Genomic DNA, 18,634 nt, shown 5'->3' with positions numbered 1-18,634 from the left:
TCATCATCATCATCATCATCATCATCATCATCATCATCATCATCATCATCATCATCATCATCATCATCATCATCACTGCTATCATCATCATCATCATCATCATCATTATCATCATCAGCATCATCATCATCATCATCATCATCATCATCGATCATCATCATCATCATCATCATCATCATCATCATCATCATCATCACCACCACCACCACCACCACCATCACCACCACCACCACCACCACCACCACCATCGATCATCATCATCATCATCATCATCATCATCATCATCATCATCATCATCACCACCACCACCACCACCACCACCACCACCACCGTCATCATCAATCTTCTAGCCAATGTTCACCTCTCTCTTTTGATGTAGTCGACTCCACCTTGTCGGAATGTCAGTGGACGCCAAGAAACAACAAGACTAGCGACAAGACCTGAGACGATGTTGTAGATGTAAGAGACGTACTTGAGTCGATCCTTTTCATTCATCCTGGTGAAATCAACTTCAAAGAAGTACCAAGACAAAGACGTTAAGAAGATGATGACGATGAGGAGCAGGAGCAGGAGCAGGGGCAGGAGCAGGTGCAGGAGCAGGGGCAGGGGCAGGGGCAGGGGCAGGAGCAGGGGCAGGGGCAGGAGCAGGAGCAGCAGGAGCAGGAGCAGGAGCAGGAGCAGGGGCAGGGGCAGGGGCAGGGGCAGGAGCAGGAGCAGCAGGAGCAGGAGCAGGAGCAGGAGCAGGAGCAGAAGCAGGAGCAGCCAAGACATACTTTTCGAGAATCATTTCGACAACCTTCTGCGATAAAACAATCTGATCCAGCGGAACAAGCTGCAAGTTATCCGTCAGTCCTTGTTCTCCTTCACCACCCTTGACATCTTGCCGGAAGCAGTGCTGCCGCGAGCTTTGCTAGCTCGAAAGACCTGCTCGCCTGCCCAAGGACCGTAACTCTCACGTTACTGCCCTCCTCATCTTCTTTCACCCTTGTCTTCTTTGCCAAGATCACTACAGCAGCCATCTGTTCAACACACAAGTTAGGTGACTTCATCGAGCGTATGTTGCTGATACAAGGACAGCCTCCTCCTCTTCCGCCTCGGCCTTTTCAATCAACGCTGACAACAACTTTGCCTGCGATGGGAGCTTGTGAATGTAGTCGTATGGTCGATACTGAGTTGTACCAGTATCCGCAAGTTGATGATCTTTGGGTGACAATTGAGAGCGATCTCCCAATAGCTTGCGAGAAATTCAGGGCAAGAATAATGAGAAAGTTGGGGAAGGTCAAGATACAAATCGGGAAGGAGGAGGAGGAGGAGGAGAGATGAGAGAGGCAGAGGCAGGGGCAGAGCCAGAGCCAGAGGAAGAGGAAGAGGAAGAGGAAGAGGAAGAGGAAGGGACAGCGGAAGGGGAAGAGGAGAGGAAGGGGAAGGGGAAAGGGAGGGGGAGAAAGCGGTAGTAGAGGAGGAGCAAGGCGCAGGAAGCAGCAGCATGAGAATCAGGAGGAGGAGGAGAAGGAGCAACTATGTAGTCAGGAGCAGCCTGGCGTGCGGAAGTCGACGCACGTTGGAAAGATTCTCAACAGTGTGGGAGAAAGTCTCGAGTCCTTGCGAAAGAGCTTGAGGAACAAATCGTTGAACTAGGAAGCAACTCAGTGGTCAAGACAAACAGCAGACGGCAAGCATCGCTGACCTGGTCCATGGTAGGTGTGCTGACTGACAGCCTCGGCGTCTCCTCGCCGCTGCCCGGAGTCGCAATGCTGTTCATCATCTTGATGAGGAGGAGGAAGACCTGGGTCTGCACAGAAGACAACTGCTCGGCAAACTCCTCGTCCTCGTTGCAAAGTTGGCCCAGGGAAGCCTCGTTGAACAGAAGGAAATAAAACTTGAGCCTCTTCACCTCCATGCAGTCCCTTGTTGCTCTGTTTCTCCCCCGCCTTGCTCTCCTTGCAGCAGGGGACCATGGGCGGGGGTGCGATCCTCCCATGCTGGCAGAGGCGATCCATCATCCTCCTCGTCAACGAAGCTTGCTCTATGATTGGTGATGATGATGCATTCCTCTTTCCAGGAGGCGATCAGCCCGTGATGTTGAAGAGGAGGAAAGGCCTCTGATTTCTTTGCCAATCTTTCCCTGAGCAGCGTCAAGGACTGAGAGGTCTTGTTTCCTATTCCGCCTGCTCCCTCCTTTCTTGCACCGAGAAACATCTTTGAGACAGCAAACTTCGCCAGGTTCTTGGACGAGTTCAGCGGGAGCACGTCATACCTGCCTGCAGTGAGAGAGGAAGAGTTCCAAGTAGAACATACAGGTGCAGCCGCTCCATCGCGTCGCACAGCGTTGAGGGATCGACATGAATGTTTGTCGACATCATCTGCAGTCAGTTACATGTCCCCGCCGCCATCGCAGGGAGGGGGATCACGGAGCTGAAGAGGAAGGAGATGGAGATACACGCCATGACCATGAGCTGCTTCCCCTCCCTGCCTGCCGCTCAGTCTCGCTGCTCTCCAACGGTCTCACCCACGTCGTCATCCAGCCGCACTGTCCGACTCTATCAGCATGTTCCATCCTCTTGGAAGTGGCCGCATGTTCCGTCTCCTGCCCTCCGCTGCCGTCAGCGGCTGCAGGAGAACTCGCGTGCTATCAAGACTACCATCCACTCGAGGAAATCGCCGAGCAGGCTGAGACTCAGGGTGGCAAAGGAAGGGCCGATGACTAAAAGGGACCAACAGTCACAGGATGACATGCGAGCAGCTTGTACCTTTCAGGCTCATAAGGGACTTGGCAAGATGACAACAGGTGGGGCAGGAGCTGCCAGGACAGTCAATTGAAACAAATTGACGCTCCTCCCTCCCTTACTCCCTTCCTCCCACACTCCTTCTCCCCACCCTCCTTTCCTCCCCTCCTGCCTCCCTCCGTTCTCCTTCCCTCCTCCACAAACTTGAAGAGATCCGAGCGGAGGTGTATCTTCAGCCGATTCATCGACGAGTTGTTGATCGGGGCGTCGGATAGGTCAGAGAAGAACACTTTCCCCAGCGACTGGCAACAGCAGCATCATGTTCCAGAAGCAGATCAGGTACAACAAGGCAGGCACCACTTCCATCATGTAGCCGACGACAGACCTTGCAAGCGTCTCGATGTCTCGCTGTGATTTGCCCTCTACATCTTCACCTGCCTGCTCTCCTTCCGTCGTTTCTTTCTTTCTCACTGCTCCTTCAGCTGCGAGGAAGAGACTAGCTCCCCTCTCAAACGCTTGCGCATTGCCCAGCGAGCTCATGGCGTGATGGAATGCGGGAGGTAGGAGGATCCATTCACAGATGTCATCCTTTCCTCCTCCCATCTTCCTCTTTGCAAATTCATCCATCTCAGTGAGCGACCTTTCACGGTTTCAGCAACAGATGAAATTGCCCAGTATCGCAAACTCACAATCTCAGGCTGTTCATCATCATCACTGCCATCTTTTTCATCTTCACCTTCTGAAACAGCATCGGGGTTCGCCAGAAGCTGTCTTGTACTCTCAGAAACATCCGAGCGAAGGAAAAGCAGCATGAAAAAGCAAGTCGAGGAGAAGAAAGACGATGGAGAGGAGGAGAGGACTTATAACTCGATGCAGTGTGCAGCAACGGGAGGGAACGGGAGGAAGGAAAGGGGCACCAGGGACGGGCAGAGAGGAGGAAACAGCGCTATCACCATCTCAAGGCAGCAGCTTGCAACCAAGAATGGGTCACGAGGGTGAGTGAGTCAGGAGATGTGCCGGGTGACGAGAAATCCGTCAGGTTGTCAGTTAGCAGTGAATACCTGCAAGATGGTGTATGCTTTAGATGTAAGATGTGCGAGAGAGGGGAAAACGAAGAGAGGACAGGAGAAACAGGAAAATTGAGAAGATGACGATGTAGAGGAAGAGTCCAAGGAGGAAAAGGAGGAGGGAAACGGGGAGAGGAGGACAGGAAAAGATACCTACCACTGCATTTTTTCTTTCATCTGAATCTTCTCGTTTCTTTTTGGCAGAGGACCGACTTGTAACTGCAAGCATGCATTAAAAATTCTTTCCCTCATTCTTGAGATCTCCCGCACTCTGAACCTTTCCACTCTGCTCACCATGTTCTCAAACGTAGACGCCAGAAGCCTCCAGTCAGCCAGCGAGTATAAGTTCCGCTCATCGACTTGTTCATCCTTGATTGGACTTGTCAGCTGTTCAGCCTGCATCTGCTTGCATTGATCGATCTTGTTTCTTGACAGCATCGTAAACTTTCTCAGCATCGACGATGCAAAACGTCGAGGCTCTTTCAAGGAGGCGATGATAGTGCCACACCCTTCACCCGATGTGAACACCGCTGCCCACAAACTCTCCCACCTCGTACCTTTAAAGAACGCGCTCACTCCCTCCCGCGATGGGGATCCTGACCACAAGGAAGATCAACATGCACGAAAGGGTGAAGAGAAAGTTTGTCCACCGCCATCACTTCCTGCTGTTTCCATTGCATCCATATACGCCTCCAAGCATTCCGCGCACTCCGAGCCTTCTGTGCAGGAACAGACGAAGGTCACCAGGCAGGAAGACCTCTTTTCTAGAAGAACCGGCAACGTAGAAGGCGCTGCCGAGGACGTAGAGAGAAGCTGCGAACACATCTTGCGATGTCCTCTCGCTCTTCCATGACAACATCTGACTTGGGACGATCTTGATGGCCTCGACCAACCCTCCTCTCACTTGTCACTGCCGGCACTGATACGAGTGCAGCAACTCACTCGATATCTGACCGCTGACTTGCTTGGTGAGATTAGCAGCAGGGTGCTGTCGGAGATAGAGGCTGCGCAAGAGACTTCATTGCCCATCACGGAATAGAAAGTGAAACAAATCACTTGAGGGATTCCAGCCAAGAGCCCAGGAAGCGGAGGAGGATGAGAACGAGTGATCTGCAAGGAAAGTTCATGGCGAGATAAAAGGTAGGCAAATGGCGGTACAGGCGATCCCCATCCCAAATCTCCGTCCTTATGTGCTCAGCCACGAACTCGACCAGACTTGCTATGGTCTGCTGGTCATAGTGAGCACATGACCGTCAAAGGGAACAGGGAGCTTTCCTTGGCGTTCCACAATCGCAGAGGAATGTTGCCGGGGTCCTTCTGCAGTTGCTTCGCAAGTTCAAGGCCCTGGGGAGCGGCAGTCAGCTTGCACTTGCTCCCCTTGAACCTTCGCTGATTCGTCACCTGTACAATCTCGTTCTTTCCCACGCATGCCAGGAGGCTGTTCAACCTTTCTCTGACCTCTGTGAAATTCGTTCAGTGTGCATGCTCAAGATCTGCTGCTTCTCTCCTCGCTCCACCTACCTTCTTCCATGATGCGCCCAGTCAGCAGCTCCAAGCACTGAGATGTCCGTCCCGGCCGGGTCGGGCGGCGGCCCGGACCCGGGAGGGCCGGGCCTGGATCGGCGTGCCGCAGTACTGAGCGGCGGTCCGACACTGCCTGCCCGGGGCTGAGCGCCGAGTTAAGATAACTCTCCGAGGCTGGAGGTGGCCCGGGGCGCCCGAGGCTCTGGCCCGCTGAGTGGCACTTGACTGGCCCTGCCCCGGGGCCGGGGCCCGCCCCCGTGGGCCGGCCGGGCCGACGCCGCCGTGGCCCGCCCCCGCCGCCCCCGCCGGGTGACTGTGGCAGCGGCGGCTGTCCGGCCCCTTTTACTCAAAGTTAAGTTGAAAATCAGCCCCTGAGTCGCTTGAGGCCCTCATGAGTCAGCCGGGCCGGACCCCCGGCTGTCCGCCGGGCCGGACCCCCGGCTGTCCGCCGGGCCCGGGGGCTGAGCCGCCTGGAGGCTATTTATCAATACCGCCGCCGCACGTGCAGAGAAGCACGCGCCGCGAAAGGTGAGATGCACGAAGCAACTTCAAGTTGATGGCGGGGCCCCCGGGGCACGAGGGAGATGGGGAGCGATGGAGGAGTTGTTGAACGAGGAAGGAAGGAGAAAGACGGGGAGGGACTTCTAGAGAGTCGATGGGGAGGGTAGGGGCAAGATAAGAGAGGAAAAGAAGAGATGGAGAAGAAATGTGCGGACCAAACTCGCATTCGTGTACCTCGTCAAGCTTCTGATCTTTTCTTGCAGGTGATATGAACAGAATTTATGTGATTGTCTTCGAAACTGCAGATGATCGAGAAAAACAATATTTTTGCAACACAACTGAAAATATACGCCCGTGTTGAAGCGAATTGTTGGCGCCAGACTGATGCATGCTTTCCATTATCCGCTCGAGAAGCGATCTCTTCAATGAGAGTGACCTTTCTGCTTTTCAGGTCTATTCTCCTCAACAGTTTCCCCAACGTTTCAAGGAACCCATCCCTTTCAGACGAGGTATTCATGGAGTGATGGTGATGAAATGGCAAGATTCCGATGATTCAACTTCTATTAATATACGCTCTGAACGCGAATGTGTGGTCATTTTTTGCTGAAAGTTGAGGAATGATGCAAAATGTCATGTTTTGAATTGTCAAATTTCGAGAGCTAACTCGGTTGTCTAGTTTTTTGTGCTTCGATTCCAAGTGCAACGATGGTTTCCCATCGCCATTTTTCAATAAATACTGTTGATTTACTGCATTACTGTGTTCCACTGGACCGAACATTCCCCTCTTCTGCACTGTACATGCTCGTGCACTTTCGTTTCAAAATCGAAAACTGTTTATTAGTTGTCCGTACAAAAAGTAACAACCAATCGAGCAAAATTCCGTCCCAACAAATACAACATACGTCTGGGACTGTCGAAAATGTTAATACAAAAAAAAACAAGACCTCTGTTCCACAAAAAAAGCAGCTCATTCCCATATCTACACGGTTCATCATGGTAAATTTCTCATCAACTCAGCATTTTCCGATGCAACCATTGACTTTGTGACCATCATGCTCCTGTCGCCTGGGGTGAAGGGTTTGTTGGAGTGGTATCGGCTAATATCACCACTTGCCCCTCCCTCTGTCTCAGTTCTTGAGGTAGCCGGAGGGTCTTCGGAGAGAGCATACGAAGTGATGAACTGATCTTGGTTCTTTTTCCACCAATTCCAGGCCTTAGTGAACCATCCAGTGTCCCAGAGCGCGAGAGTGACCACGAAGCCGTAGTTGAGAAACATGGAAACTAACACTCTCCTTTCGACGGGGATGAGGCTGAAGATAAAGATGTTGATCGGAATCCATGTCTTGGTGGACATCCTCCACATTGGAACAAGGCCTGTCCTTACCTTTCCAAGAGATTCTTGCAGAGACTTGCCATCAAAACGAGCAGAGACGAGCAGAAAAATGCTGACGAACAACGGAGTGTACAGCAACTCCGTCAAAAACACCTGAACAAGTACAATCCAGATTTTTTGTTGGAAGATGCAGATGCTTGCCAAGTGATCCGTGATAATGTACCAAACGTGCGCAAGGCAGCCGTCAATACCTCCAACAGTGCCCCATCGTCGGATTTCCTTCTTGTTCGTCTTTTCCTGATTGATTCTATCAGCCGTTATCTTGCCTAGGACGTACAGAAGCATTCCAGTCAAAGCATCAATCTGAATCGGGCTAATCTTAAAAATTCCAGATAGACCCTGAAAATTTGTTAGGAGTTGAATCGAATTCGACAAGTGATGTGACCTGCATGCTGTGAGCTGCAATGGCGAGAGGCGAAGATAGATCCACCAGCATGCAAGTGCTGAGAGCATGCTTCCTCCTTGAACAAACGTTCTTGGCCAAGGAGAAAGACAAACCATGAGCTTCCTTGCTTGCAGCTTTGCCTCCATCGAATCGCAGCCTCAAGGATTTGGGTTGAGAGAACGCAAAAACCTCGACAAAAAGGTGGGCGTAGAGTGTCGAAATGAAAATGCAAAAGATCTTTGAAAGGCGCATGATAGAGTCCTAGCGCAGTTCATACAGGTTATGCAGGCGAGAAAAGCAAAAAAATCTGTTTGATCTGTCACCAAGACATCCAAAGGCTATGCCAGGGGCTCCAAGGTTGTATGCCGTTGATTGGTCAGAACTTGACAAAACGTAAAAACGAAGCGCGATCTTCCGGTCGAAGACACCCTCATACACAGGCAACTTGATGCTGCAGGAAAAATGTCAAGTTTTACCACGCGAGGATTACACAAAATTCTATAACAGTTAAACTGAAATCCTTCAGAAATTTTCATCTTGTGAGTTTGCAAAGCCCTTTCCTAATCTGTTTTGCAGAACCCTCTTTGATTGTTCTGGGGCAATCATATGAGATGCATACAGCAGTTATCTACACCTTTGAACATGGCAAAAATCTTGATCTGAAACCTCGAGATAAGCGAATGCCACCCATCTATAACTCATTGCACTCACTACTCCTTTAGTCTGAAAATGCATTGTTGCTGCTAGACTAGAGACAACAGCTGTAAACCAGCGCAAATCTGACATGAGCCGCAGCTCTTTAAACTTCTGACCGTGCACCTTTTCCCACAGCAAGACAAATTTTAGAGTTGCCGATTCTCTGCATTACACGATGTGAGCTTCTACGCTGCCTCTTCTCTGTCTTCCCATTCTTTCCCAAACATGCGACTAGGGCAGCCCCTAAAAGAACTGGATGCGGCATGTTGCGGTAGGGCGTGGTGATCTGTAACAGGGGGTAGTCCCCACACAACGCCTAGCCTGTGGGGTAGGGTTGTTCTCCACCCAAGGTTGTCAATAGACCTTGAGGGGTAGTAGAACTTTGGGCTTGACTTTCCAGGAGGTAGGGGTACTTGGATTGGAGTGAATTCTTGTGCTAGTGAGGAGGGTCATTCATTGAGGTCAGTAGAATCGGTTACAATATTTTAAGCAATATTAGTACGAGCAAATTCAGTCCTCCATTATAAGTACTGATAATTATATTATTATATTTAAATTGTATTGTAATGCAATTCTGGCTTGGTACTGCAGCTACCGATAGGCCGTAACTTCTATCTAACAACTTCCGTTTTAGTCTGCACGGGTCAGGGGGTGGTAGCTCGATGCGATATCAGGGGCTGGAGGGGTGAAATTCATGGAATGACGGGGGTGTATTTTTAATGGGGTGGGTGGTTTATCCAGAAGGGGGTGGGGTAGTATCAAAGGCTGGGTGGGGGCCGGCTCTATTGAGGGTAGGTTGGAGGGGGTGGGGGTGACCAGAACAATCGATACATCGCCTGGCCTGACAGCTAGCTAATGAAATGGGCGCCGGCGGCCGCCGTGCAGCATGGCAACGCAATGATTGTTGTGGCGGAGGAGAGAAGATGACAGGTGTAGGTAGAGGAATGAAATTAGAGCAATGGATGAAGGATGGCAGGTGAAGAACAGAGCTAGAGAGCACAAGGATTTGTCGCGATCCTCCTCGAAGTAGTCTCAAGGTGTATCGATGTCTTGTTACTTTTGACAGTTGTTCCATGCAATATCTAAATGATGTTTTGCCTGCCCCTGTTCGAATCTCTTGTGTTTGATATTGAGGATCATGTATTCTGAGGATGTAAGTCGTCTTCTGTGGAGATGATTATACGTGAGACTGAGAATGAGAACCATCTTTTGAAATGTTAGATAACGATACATTTTATGAGGGACTATGATGAGTACATCATCAATGGGTGTTTTCTGTAAGAGGTAGATACTAGAGTAAGGATGGTCATTGTGACGTTTGAATCGAGAGTGTATCGCGAGTGTATCGTGCTCTCTGAAACATCCTGACATCATGTTCTGGTCAGAACAATCATGCTCTGCAGATCATGTTTGATACTTTCAGTATTGTCAATCAGCACGACAAGTGCCTTTGTGATCAACGGTGAAGTCTTCATTGTTCCCTGCAGCACAGTCCCTTATGAGTTTGACATAGGACCAAGCACGGGATTGCCTTTGAGGAATGCACAACGGGGAGTAACGCGACCAGGTGTGCAGATGAGGCTTGGCCATGGCCAGAAGGTCCTCATTGAGGTACCAATGAAGCTTGAGAACGTTCACCTCATGGCAAAGACGGAGGTAAGAAGAAAATCGAGGTCGACCAGCAATTCCTCACTCCCTCTTGCGTTTCAGGTACAGGAGGAAGTCGTCGAGAAGAAGATTGGAGGTCTAACCGTCAACACTGCTGGAATGGGACAAGCGCCGTTCTGGGTGGCAGTGATCGGGGGACTGACCGTCTTGAAGATGGTGAAGCAGAAGGTCAGGAAACAAGCAAGATTGCTACTTGCGTGAGAGCTGCATGCAGATGGAGGGCAGGAGTATTCTTGACAACAAAGACACGAAGTACATTCCACAGACAGATCAGGAGCTCGAAGAGCTGGTAAGTTTATTTTGATCGTTGTTGTGACGTTCAAATGACAGTGCTGCAGCATGTCTTCGCTTGCGGTGGATGCGGATATGAGATGATGCCAGCAAGGGGACGCGAGGGAAAATTCTTTCCCGACAAGTTCAAGTATGTCTGAGCTGAACTACTCGCGACGCGTGTTCACTAGTTTCCCCGCTGTGTTGCGCAGGTGCCCCATCTGTGGAGCTGGCAAGGAGGAATTCTGGGACAAGAACGACCCTAATGATCCACGAAACCAGGTCGTTGCAAGATAATTCTTATCTGCCGGAATTGACACTTTCCCCTCGAATCTCAGGAAGATGAGGCGGCCAATCAGGCAAAGCCGTCCAAGAAGTAGATCAATCAGACATGTACTTAGAATTGATTTGAACTCACGTTGCAAGTCAAGTCGAGTACGGAAGTTCAGTGGAGTCCATAGCGGCTGGGCCGCGCAGTGCGGCTCAGGCTGTGCCGGCGTGGCGGCGCAGTGCGCGCTCCAGGCTCCGAGCTCACAGTCCGGTCATCACTGACTCAAGTAGCCTGAGACTCATGATCCGCCGCTCCGAGGCCGCCGGGCCAGCGGCGGCGGCGGCCCGGCGGCGGCCTACTAGCGGGCCCGGCCGCCGCGCGCCCGGCGGCCGGTAGTACTCACCCCGGCGGCGGCGGCGTCACCGGGCCGGGGGTTCAAGTCCGCGGCCGCGCGGCGGGGCGATAGAGATCATCGGATGACTCTCACCGACGCCATCCGATCATCCGATCACTTCCCGGTCACTCACAGTCCGTTCCGAACCGTTGAACGGTTGCACGCTAGTATCATAGTCACGCGGTGACGTGAGGTCACCGGGTACGGTACGGTACGGTAACTCGGCCGCGCCGTGTTGGGCCCGGCGGCCCGGCCAGCACCGTCCGATCAGGCTGTGATTTGACAGTGACCGTACCCAGCCTCGGAGAGTCAGCAGTAGTTCACGGTACTGTGCCATGACTCTCAGTCTCATGCTCCGGGCCGAGGACGCCGAGTCAGTTCAAAGTCAGCCCAGGCTGCCAGTGGTTCCAGATCGGACCGCCGTGACCGTTGATCGGACCGTTCAACGTGGCCGACTCCGGGACCGCCGCCGGCCGGGGGCCCCGGCTCGCGGCCCGGCCCGGGAGTGCCCTCAGTGGCCGGCCGCGCGGCCGGCCCGGCGGTGCCGGGTCGGTCACACCGTGGGCCGTAGGTACTCGGAGTGGCAGCCGAGTTCGGAACGAGCCTCCGACTGAACCAACTTGAAAGTGACCGTCGGACCTGCCATTTTCGCTTTCAGTCAGCTCTTTTGACTGTTGGGCAATGGCATGGTTGGTCCGTGTGAACAACGTGACGATGACATGGATCATGCAGCCTGTTTGGGCGAAACTACACCTTTTCAAATTCAGTACTAGCTTATTAATCTACCCGCAATGCTTCTTGGTATCACCCCTCACTTTACCGGTGTAACAAGGGTAGTGTTGGATTGTGGGTGCATATTAACCGATATGACCCTTATTAAAAAACCCTCGAATTTAAAAGGATTTATTCATAAAAAGAGTTTAAATTATTTTTAGGAGGCTTGCTCCCTCCTCACAATAACCTAGTACCTTCACTACGACCTTCCTCACACCGGAAACGACTCCGTCCAACATAGGCATCCTACGACCTCCTACACTCATTGGTTGTATTCGATCCAAAGTTGGTAGGTACCTAAGACACAGGTGCTACAAGGGTCGTATCAGAAGGCACCCGTCCTTCCCACTGCCCTTAAATTGACCCTACCCCTTCCCAATCCACCCCTCCCTATATTATGTCTGACCTACCCTTTCAAATGAGACACGTGTACACCCACCCGACCCCTCTTGTTGTGGTTGAACATGACCGAAATGTCTGGTTGAATTGACCCCTACCTGGTTTATCAGTTTTAGAGCTAAACATTGAAATTTGATTATAAAATTCAAAAGTATTCTATCTTCATACAAGTATGATCACAAAATTTGGTCAAAATTGCGAAAAAGTTATTCAAATTGTCTGTTCTCGGCCCATTCTTCCCTAACTTTACACCCACCCCACCTTCACCTTTTTCTGCTCACCAACGACCCAAAACAAATTGAGCTGCTCCACCCCCACCCCTCTTTTACAAAGTTTTGGAAGGACCCACCTGTAATTTATCTGTTGGTCCACCCACCCCCAAATCCACCTGATACGCAATCTCCCTCACCATGGAAGCGCTGTTGTAGAGAGGCACAGGAGCGGAAGAGGAAGAGGAAGAGTGGGTAGCGACCCCGAGCAGAGGAAACGTGGAAGTTCGCAGATCATAGTGTGTTCTGCCTCCACCGTCAAGCGTAAGACAAAACGGAGCAGTGGAGGTCTTTGGGGTCTAGTAACTTGTGACTGTCAACAAGCACATTGTTCCCGTTCCCATTCCTCGGATCTGCGGAAGTGATTGTATCGTTTTTTCTGGCGCTGTTCTGCTCTGGGAGTTCAAATCGTCTTTCATGTGGATTAGCGAATCGGTCTGATTTGTTCCTCGGAACTGGATAGGATACAGATAGGTTATCCTCGTGCTGCAGAGGCACTGTACATTGGACGGCTCGTACATTCAGGATGGAGCAGATAATGCTGTCTCCCCTCCACCCGGACTCAAACTTGTGTGCGGAAGAACTTCTCTTGTCGAACGATGACCTGAACATCAACTTTCAAGACCATCCCCTTTCCAGCAAAACGGACGGCTTGACTGTCAACTTCTGTTTCCACGAGCTGGGTTGCCGTCAAGATGTCCAGCGGTCTTCCCCATATGTGAAGGCCGACAATGTCAACGCAGGAGAATCGCATGGTCCCTTCGTGGATGTGTCGGATGATTACTGCCAACAAGACATTTTCCAGAAGGTATCTTGTGTTAAGGAATCATCGCTTGATGAGTTTCGTTGACAATTCAACAGATCTACAACGATATCAAATCTGAGAGTACAACTTATGATCAGCTCATCGGAAGTACAAAACAGGACGAGAATCAGCGTGAGAAAAAGTGTGCGACAGTGAAAGCACAGAGTGAAACCCCGAAACAACCTGTAAATTGCAACAGCTGGTACAAGCTCTCCGAAGCCAAGTCGAGGCACAGCACGAAGCTGACGGAACACGATGAGCCTTCCGCAAACATTTGGAGGGTGAGAGAGGTTTGAATTATGTCTTGCCTGTTTGTCTTGTCCTCACCTCATCATTCAGATGTGTTATGCAAAACCTACCAGTCCGACACCTGGAGGCCCGTTTGATGGAGATGATCACAGAATCCTCTTCAACCATAGTTCAGCGCATTTTCCGATTCAGGTTCAGAATTATGGACCCCCTATCGGACATTGTGCAAAGCGCAGATCACCAGAAGGCAACTTTGCGAGGAATGGACAGATCGTGACGAAGAAGCAGGCGACGGAGAGAAATTCGGTTCAGTGCCGCATCCTGTCTTGCTGTAAGTTTTTCAGCAAGAAGAATGGCAGTGCCTGCTCCAAGGAAGTTCACCGAGTCGCTCACAAAAGGGGCCACTTAACAGTTGCCTGCAGTGACAGACATCAATGGGTGTGGTGCCCCCTATGCTGTGATTGCCTGAAGTCTGGTCGGTCAGACGGGGGCAATCAGTCTGGTCAGGGGTGTCGCAATGCTCAGCATTGGTACGAGAGGGACTCCTTTGACACGGGAGTGAGGAACCATATGAACTCTCTCCACAAGAAGTGAATTCGAATCCCTCACTGCTCCAGTGAGCAAGAATTCAACTCTACTGGGACGGAAATTCTACTTGATTGAGAGTTTACGTCTCAGAGATCTCAGAATTGTTGATCCATAGATCACATGGGACAGAGGAAAATCTGGATGATGATACAGAAGGTCGCAGATTAATGTTCATGTGCTCTGGCTTCAGTTTGGTCCACCGTGTCGCCCCTTGACGAACATTTGTTCGGATTGTGTTCCTTCCCTCCCTCTTAATTTTCTTCTCGTCGTTAATAATCCCCCAAAACACCTCTCCCACCAACATTTACATCCTGTTCTGTTAACCATTCCAGTCTTGCCAAGACTCCACCAAATGGAACCTGCCAAGCAAACCTTACCAAGATGATTTAATAGCAAACCTTACCAAGATGATTTAAGTTAACAACCATACACCGAGACTTCAGGAACACTGTTGCAAGGGCTCGATTGATACAAGCGCGACACTTCTCGCTGGGCAAGGCTCAAGCCTAGTTTTTGACAGTCGGGATCAAGTTTTTGAAGCGCATCCATACCTTCCACGCTCTTCGCGTAAGTACTAACATAGCATCTGCTTTTTTCTAGAGTCAAGACTCGTCCTCATCGCTGATCTCTAAGCTCATTTGTCAAGTTTCACCACTCCGATGCTCCATCATTCTTCTCATCCTCATCCGCCGCCATCTCTACTCATCCATGCCACTTCATGGTAAGTCCCGGAAACCAACACCAAGACGACAATTTGAACCATCTTCATGGTAAGTCCACCCTCGAGAGTCGCCTCATGGTAAGTCTAACCCGGAGAGTCGATGATCTGCGACATCTCAAGCTAACCCGACACGCAAACAAGCTTTGCGGCAAACGAAAATTCAATTTGTGGATGATTAAAATCCATTCTACTGAAAGCGGAGCTTTCCTCCGGAGGCGAATCTTGACCTGGCATAGTCCGTTGCCTTGAGTTAAAGTAAGAATTCCCTTTCAACCTCCTCTGAAATGGCAACCTGAACTATCGAGGGGTCGACCTTCTTGGTCATGCAGTCCGGCCTTGTAGACCAATGTTAGCATAGCAGATGCTCGGATCTCATCCTCGTGCTCATCTCACCCGGGGCAGTTGGTGTTGGTGCCCAGTAGCTTGTCGATCTCCTTCTCCCTGACCTTGAGATCCCTTGCACGGCATGTCAGGCACGGGGAAGCAGCGTGGCGAGGAGTGGAACCTGTCGGCTGCTTGATCCGCCGTCCTGTCGCGCATCTCCTGGCTCCTTTCCATGTCCTGACTCTTCCTGTTAGATCAGACGTCGACCCTCTTCCTAACCTCCAGCATTTTGCGATGACGCTTGTCCAGCCCTCTTTCTTCCTCCCTGTGATTCATCATCCTCGACGCCTGCCAGGAGCGTTAGAGGGCTTGCGCTGGCGACAGGACTTCGTTTCACACCTGCCTCGAGATGTTCTCCTCTTCCTTCTTCTCCTTTTGCTGTCACCACACGGATCATCCGAAGGCAGGAAGGAGGGAGAGTAGGTATACCTGCACCTCATCCGCATAGCTCAAACGTTTGCCTGTGCTCTCAAGATCGTTCGATGGGCCAAGATGCAGAGAGGATTGCGCGCGCTTCCTCCTTGGAGCTGGTTGAGGCTTTCTGTACTGCTGGGCCTCTGCCCTCGCCGCCTCCAGCTCGGCCTTGAGCTTGATTTGCTGCCTCGTAAGCTTGGCAACCCTTGTGAAGAGCTTCAGGAGGGGGAACAAGCGATGTGAACGGGAGAAAGGAAGTAGAAGAACGACGAACAGAGACAATGTCAACGGCTTTTTACCTGTCCTCCTCTGTTTTCAGATGCGCCTTGATTGCCTCCTCGATCTTCTTGATCTCTCCACTCTCCCGACTCCTGCGAGCAGCCGCCGAGTTCCTGGCCGGCAGTCAAGGAGGCGGAGGAACGGCCGCTTGCCCTCGTCCCCACCTTGAGAGCTCCTCGACCTTGTCTGTGAGCGCCTTAATCTCTTGCCTGCAGCAGGGGATCACTCAGACGATGTGCTGGCCTCCTGCAGGTGACTCACTTGTCCTGCTCTCGATCTTCCAAGCTCAGCTGGACCGAGGTGCTCGTCATGTCCCGTGGTTCCCTCCACTCCCTCCTCACCTCAAGCTGCTCGTTCTCCTTCTCCAGCGCTGCGATCTGCTTCTCCGACATCCTCTGCTCCTGCTCAGCACTACGGTCAGGCAGAGCCCATGCTTCAGCCCAGCTCGGGATCAGCTACCCTGCTCCTTCGAGCCTCGAGCTCCTCCAGCCGCTCCATGGTGTCCTGGTGGGGGAAGGGTGAACAACCGTTGGTGGACTGAGAGTTTTACACCTGCAGGTTTGAGATCTCTTTGCTCGCCCGCCCCAGGTCGCTGGCCTGTGAGTTGGCAGCGGGTCAGTCGCAAGATGCAACGGAGCAGCGAGGAACAAGGACGGCGGGGAGAAGCGTTCAAGGGCAAGATGCTCCTTATGAGGATGCTAGTTTCAACGACCCGGATGACGCAGACTCAGGAGGGAGGATGTCACGATGGAGGAGGAGGAGGAGGAGGAGGAGGGGGAGGAGGAGGGGGAGGAGGAGGAGGAGGGAGATAAGTTGCCAACCTGCCCTTGTCGCATGCTCATCTTCTGCTTCAACGCCTCTCTCTCTAGCTTCTCCACCTGCTCGAGTCACCAGCCTGACGTCCTCGATCCTCCCCTCCCTCTACCTTGCTCTCCAGGGCATCTACCTCTCGCTCAGCTGCCTCATACTTGAGCTTTTCCTCCACAAGGGCCCCGTCCTGCCCCCCCCGAGTCGTGTGTTGCACCTTGCGCGAGTTTTCCCTTGCCAGATGCTCCAGCTCCCCAACCTGCCCCGTCCTCGTCAGCCGCCGACCAGAGCCTCTCCTCCTCAATCAGATTCTCTCCTCCACCCGGCTCACTTTGCTCTCCAGTCCTCTGACGTCTCTGAGAGCCTCATGGTACTTGAACTTCAGCTTCTCGTTCGCTTCTTCCACTGGACAAGTCGAGTCACTTTGCATCGGCACAAGGGCAGGAACCCTGCTCGCACCTCGTCTCGTCTCTCCCCTCCCTCGTGCTCTACCAGACCCCGCCGACGGGCGAGATCCGCTGCCCCTTCCCCCGGTGGACCAGGGGAGCATGTTGTTGAGGTTGAACTGATCCTTGCCGTCATACCACATGATAGATGCCACCATGGCGAAGATGAAGAAGGCGGAGATGAGGATTATGCTGAGAAACGGTCTAGAGGGCGCCTTCTCCAGGCGGCCGTAGCGAGAGCCTGATGCCCAGCTGCCCTCAACCTGCATGTGGGATTACGAGGGGGTGGGGGCAGGGCAATGAGAAAGCGAAGAACAAGCATGAAAGAAACTACGAGGGAGGGAGGGAGGGAGAAAGGAGGGAGGGAGCAAGGAGGGAGGGAGAAAGGAGGGAGGGAGAAAGGAGGGAGGGAGAAAGGAGGGAGGGAAAAAAGAGGGACGGAGGGAGAAAGGAGGGAGGGAGAAAGGAGGGAGGGAGGGAGAAAGGAGGGAGGGAGCGAGAAAGGAGGGAGGGAGCGAGAAAGGAGGGAGCGGCGACTCGCATGCAACATCATGGGGAAACATAGCCAGTCACCCAGTTCCTCCGAAGCCCCGTGTCTGTGCTGCCAAAGGTGCCGACGTTGGACGACAGAGGAGGATGGGCCCTTGCGCGGCTGAAGGTTATCGGGGCATTGATGTCCTCCTCCTCCTGGGACCCTCCTCCCATTCCTTGCGACAGCCGACCGAGAAAGCCAGCCATGGGGACAGAGTGAAGTTGTGTCGCTAACCAGGACGACGTTTGTGGGGTAGAGGATGCTCGGTGTACGAGGAGGGAGCGAACTGGGAGGGATAGGAGGGCTCAGGAAGCAGCCCAGGAGACAGCGAGAGGGATCAGATGGACTTCAGGGAGGAGGCAAGGTGAGCAGGGAGATGTGGAGCAGCGAGATCAATAGCGGAGGCGGCGGCAGGAGGAGGAGGAGGAGGAGGAGGCAGGGTAGGAGGACTAGCAGACAGGCATGACGCGTCGGGGCAGAACAGATTGAGGAAAGTTCTTGTAAAACCTGCATCCTGCCTCAATCGTAGGGGTGGGTGGTATAGGAAGGGAAGGAAGAAGTACCGGTACTTAAATTACCAAAAAAAAACAATCCACACCCGTCTGGTTTTTTGTGGACGGAAGTACCGGTGTTGGAAGAACAAAGAAAAAAAGAGGAGAATGCGTTGAAAGGTGGGTGAGGGTGGGGCAATCGCGTCGATGACGGGGTACTTGAAAATAATGGTACTTTCAACGGGGTATCTTTCCTGCTCGAAATGGGATATATGGAGGGTAGGGGTACCAATATGTTCCAGTCAAAGGGTGGAGGTCAGTTTAATCTTGGGGGTACTAGGTGGGGTGGTTTAGACATATGTCAATCCAAGGATGCGTATAGCGATGGCGGCAGTTGAGGAGCTAGGATGCAGAGGAGGAGGAGGAGGAGGAGGAGGAGGAGGATGCAGAGGAGGAGGAGGAGGAGGAGGAGGAGGAGGAGGAGGAGGAGGATGCAGAGGAGGAGGAGGAGGAGGAGGAGGAGGAGGAGGAGGAGGAGGAGGAGGAGGAGGAGGAGAGGAGGAGGAGGAGGAGGAGGAGGA

General features: G+C 52.3%; 5 protein-coding genes across 5 annotated transcripts; 2 read left to right on the top strand and 3 right to left on the bottom strand.

The window, feature by feature from the left end:
* Positions 1 to 863: 863 nt before the first annotated feature.
* GUITHDRAFT_141511 (hypothetical protein) lies at positions 864 to 5,324 on the bottom strand (the record flags this gene model as incomplete). Its single annotated transcript, XM_005828961.1, has 21 exons — positions 864 to 932; positions 957 to 1,019; positions 1,180 to 1,234; positions 1,561 to 1,634; positions 1,688 to 1,754; positions 1,895 to 2,257; positions 2,299 to 2,363; positions 2,510 to 2,610; positions 2,751 to 2,800; positions 3,112 to 3,366; positions 3,416 to 3,493; positions 3,680 to 3,787; positions 3,951 to 4,012; positions 4,088 to 4,389; positions 4,444 to 4,584; positions 4,736 to 4,797; positions 4,850 to 4,903; positions 4,952 to 5,019; positions 5,045 to 5,137; positions 5,195 to 5,253; positions 5,315 to 5,324. 21 exons carry the CDS (start codon positions 5,322 to 5,324, stop codon positions 864 to 866), a joined length of 2,199 nt encoding a protein of 732 aa, XP_005829018.1.
* A 1,485-nt stretch (positions 5,325 to 6,809) lies between these two features.
* Positions 6,810 to 8,509, bottom strand: GUITHDRAFT_164220 (hypothetical protein; the record flags this gene model as incomplete). Its single annotated transcript, XM_005828960.1, has 5 exons — positions 8,465 to 8,509; positions 7,920 to 8,047; positions 7,786 to 7,857; positions 7,597 to 7,736; positions 6,810 to 7,550 (listed from the first exon to the last, which is right to left on the bottom strand). The coding sequence occupies exons 1-5, from the start codon at positions 8,503 to 8,505 to the stop codon at positions 6,810 to 6,812; spliced, it is 1,122 nt and encodes a 373-aa protein (XP_005829017.1). The 5' UTR covers positions 8,506 to 8,509.
* Positions 8,510 to 9,675: 1,166 nt separating this feature from the next.
* GUITHDRAFT_153652 (hypothetical protein) lies at positions 9,676 to 10,673 on the top strand. The gene is made up of 7 exons (XM_005828959.1): positions 9,676 to 9,754; positions 9,806 to 9,948; positions 10,003 to 10,128; positions 10,175 to 10,249; positions 10,299 to 10,381; positions 10,443 to 10,512; positions 10,569 to 10,673. Exons 2-7 carry the CDS (start codon positions 9,868 to 9,870, stop codon positions 10,608 to 10,610), a joined length of 477 nt encoding a protein of 158 aa, XP_005829016.1. The 5' UTR covers positions 9,676 to 9,754; positions 9,806 to 9,867; the 3' UTR covers positions 10,611 to 10,673.
* Positions 10,674 to 12,863: 2,190 nt separating this feature from the next.
* Positions 12,864 to 13,860, top strand: GUITHDRAFT_111890 (hypothetical protein; the record flags this gene model as incomplete). Its single annotated transcript, XM_005828958.1, has 4 exons — positions 12,864 to 13,145; positions 13,199 to 13,423; positions 13,482 to 13,722; positions 13,814 to 13,860. The coding sequence occupies 4 exons, from the start codon at positions 12,864 to 12,866 to the stop codon at positions 13,858 to 13,860; spliced, it is 795 nt and encodes a 264-aa protein (XP_005829015.1).
* Positions 13,861 to 14,887: 1,027 nt separating this feature from the next.
* Positions 14,888 to 17,768, bottom strand: GUITHDRAFT_141507 (hypothetical protein; the record flags this gene model as incomplete). The annotated part of the gene is made up of 17 exons (XM_005828957.1): positions 14,888 to 14,944; positions 14,993 to 15,035; positions 15,094 to 15,146; positions 15,206 to 15,271; positions 15,304 to 15,372; positions 15,424 to 15,462; positions 15,514 to 15,703; positions 15,798 to 15,890; positions 15,942 to 15,986; positions 16,039 to 16,178; positions 16,330 to 16,374; positions 16,599 to 16,655; positions 16,703 to 16,774; positions 16,802 to 16,843; positions 16,916 to 16,989; positions 17,077 to 17,293; positions 17,604 to 17,768. 17 exons carry the CDS (start codon positions 17,766 to 17,768, stop codon positions 14,888 to 14,890), a joined length of 1,467 nt encoding a protein of 488 aa, XP_005829014.1.
* Between the last annotated feature and the right edge of the window lie 866 nt (positions 17,769 to 18,634).

This window comes from Guillardia theta (genome assembly GCF_000315625.1).
Source record: "Guillardia theta CCMP2712 unplaced genomic scaffold GUITHscaffold_55, whole genome shotgun sequence".
Taxonomy (NCBI): domain Eukaryota; class Cryptophyceae; order Pyrenomonadales; family Geminigeraceae; genus Guillardia; species Guillardia theta.
Note: the sequence above shows the minus strand (reverse complement) of the source record. Positions and strands in the feature narration are given on the sequence as shown.

Bases quoted from the DNA above. Each gene is read 5' to 3' on its own strand.
- GUITHDRAFT_153652 (XM_005828959.1), top strand. From the start codon at position 9,868: ATGAGGCTTGGCCATGGCCAGAAGGTCCTCATTGAGGTACCAATGAAG. The intron at 10,129-10,174 runs GTCAGGAAACAA...AGCTGCATGCAG, and splicing joins TGAAGATGGTGAAGCAGAAG to ATGGAGGGCAGGAGTATTCT. The intron at 10,382-10,442 runs GTATGTCTGAGC...TGTGTTGCGCAG, and splicing joins TTCTTTCCCGACAAGTTCAA to GTGCCCCATCTGTGGAGCTG.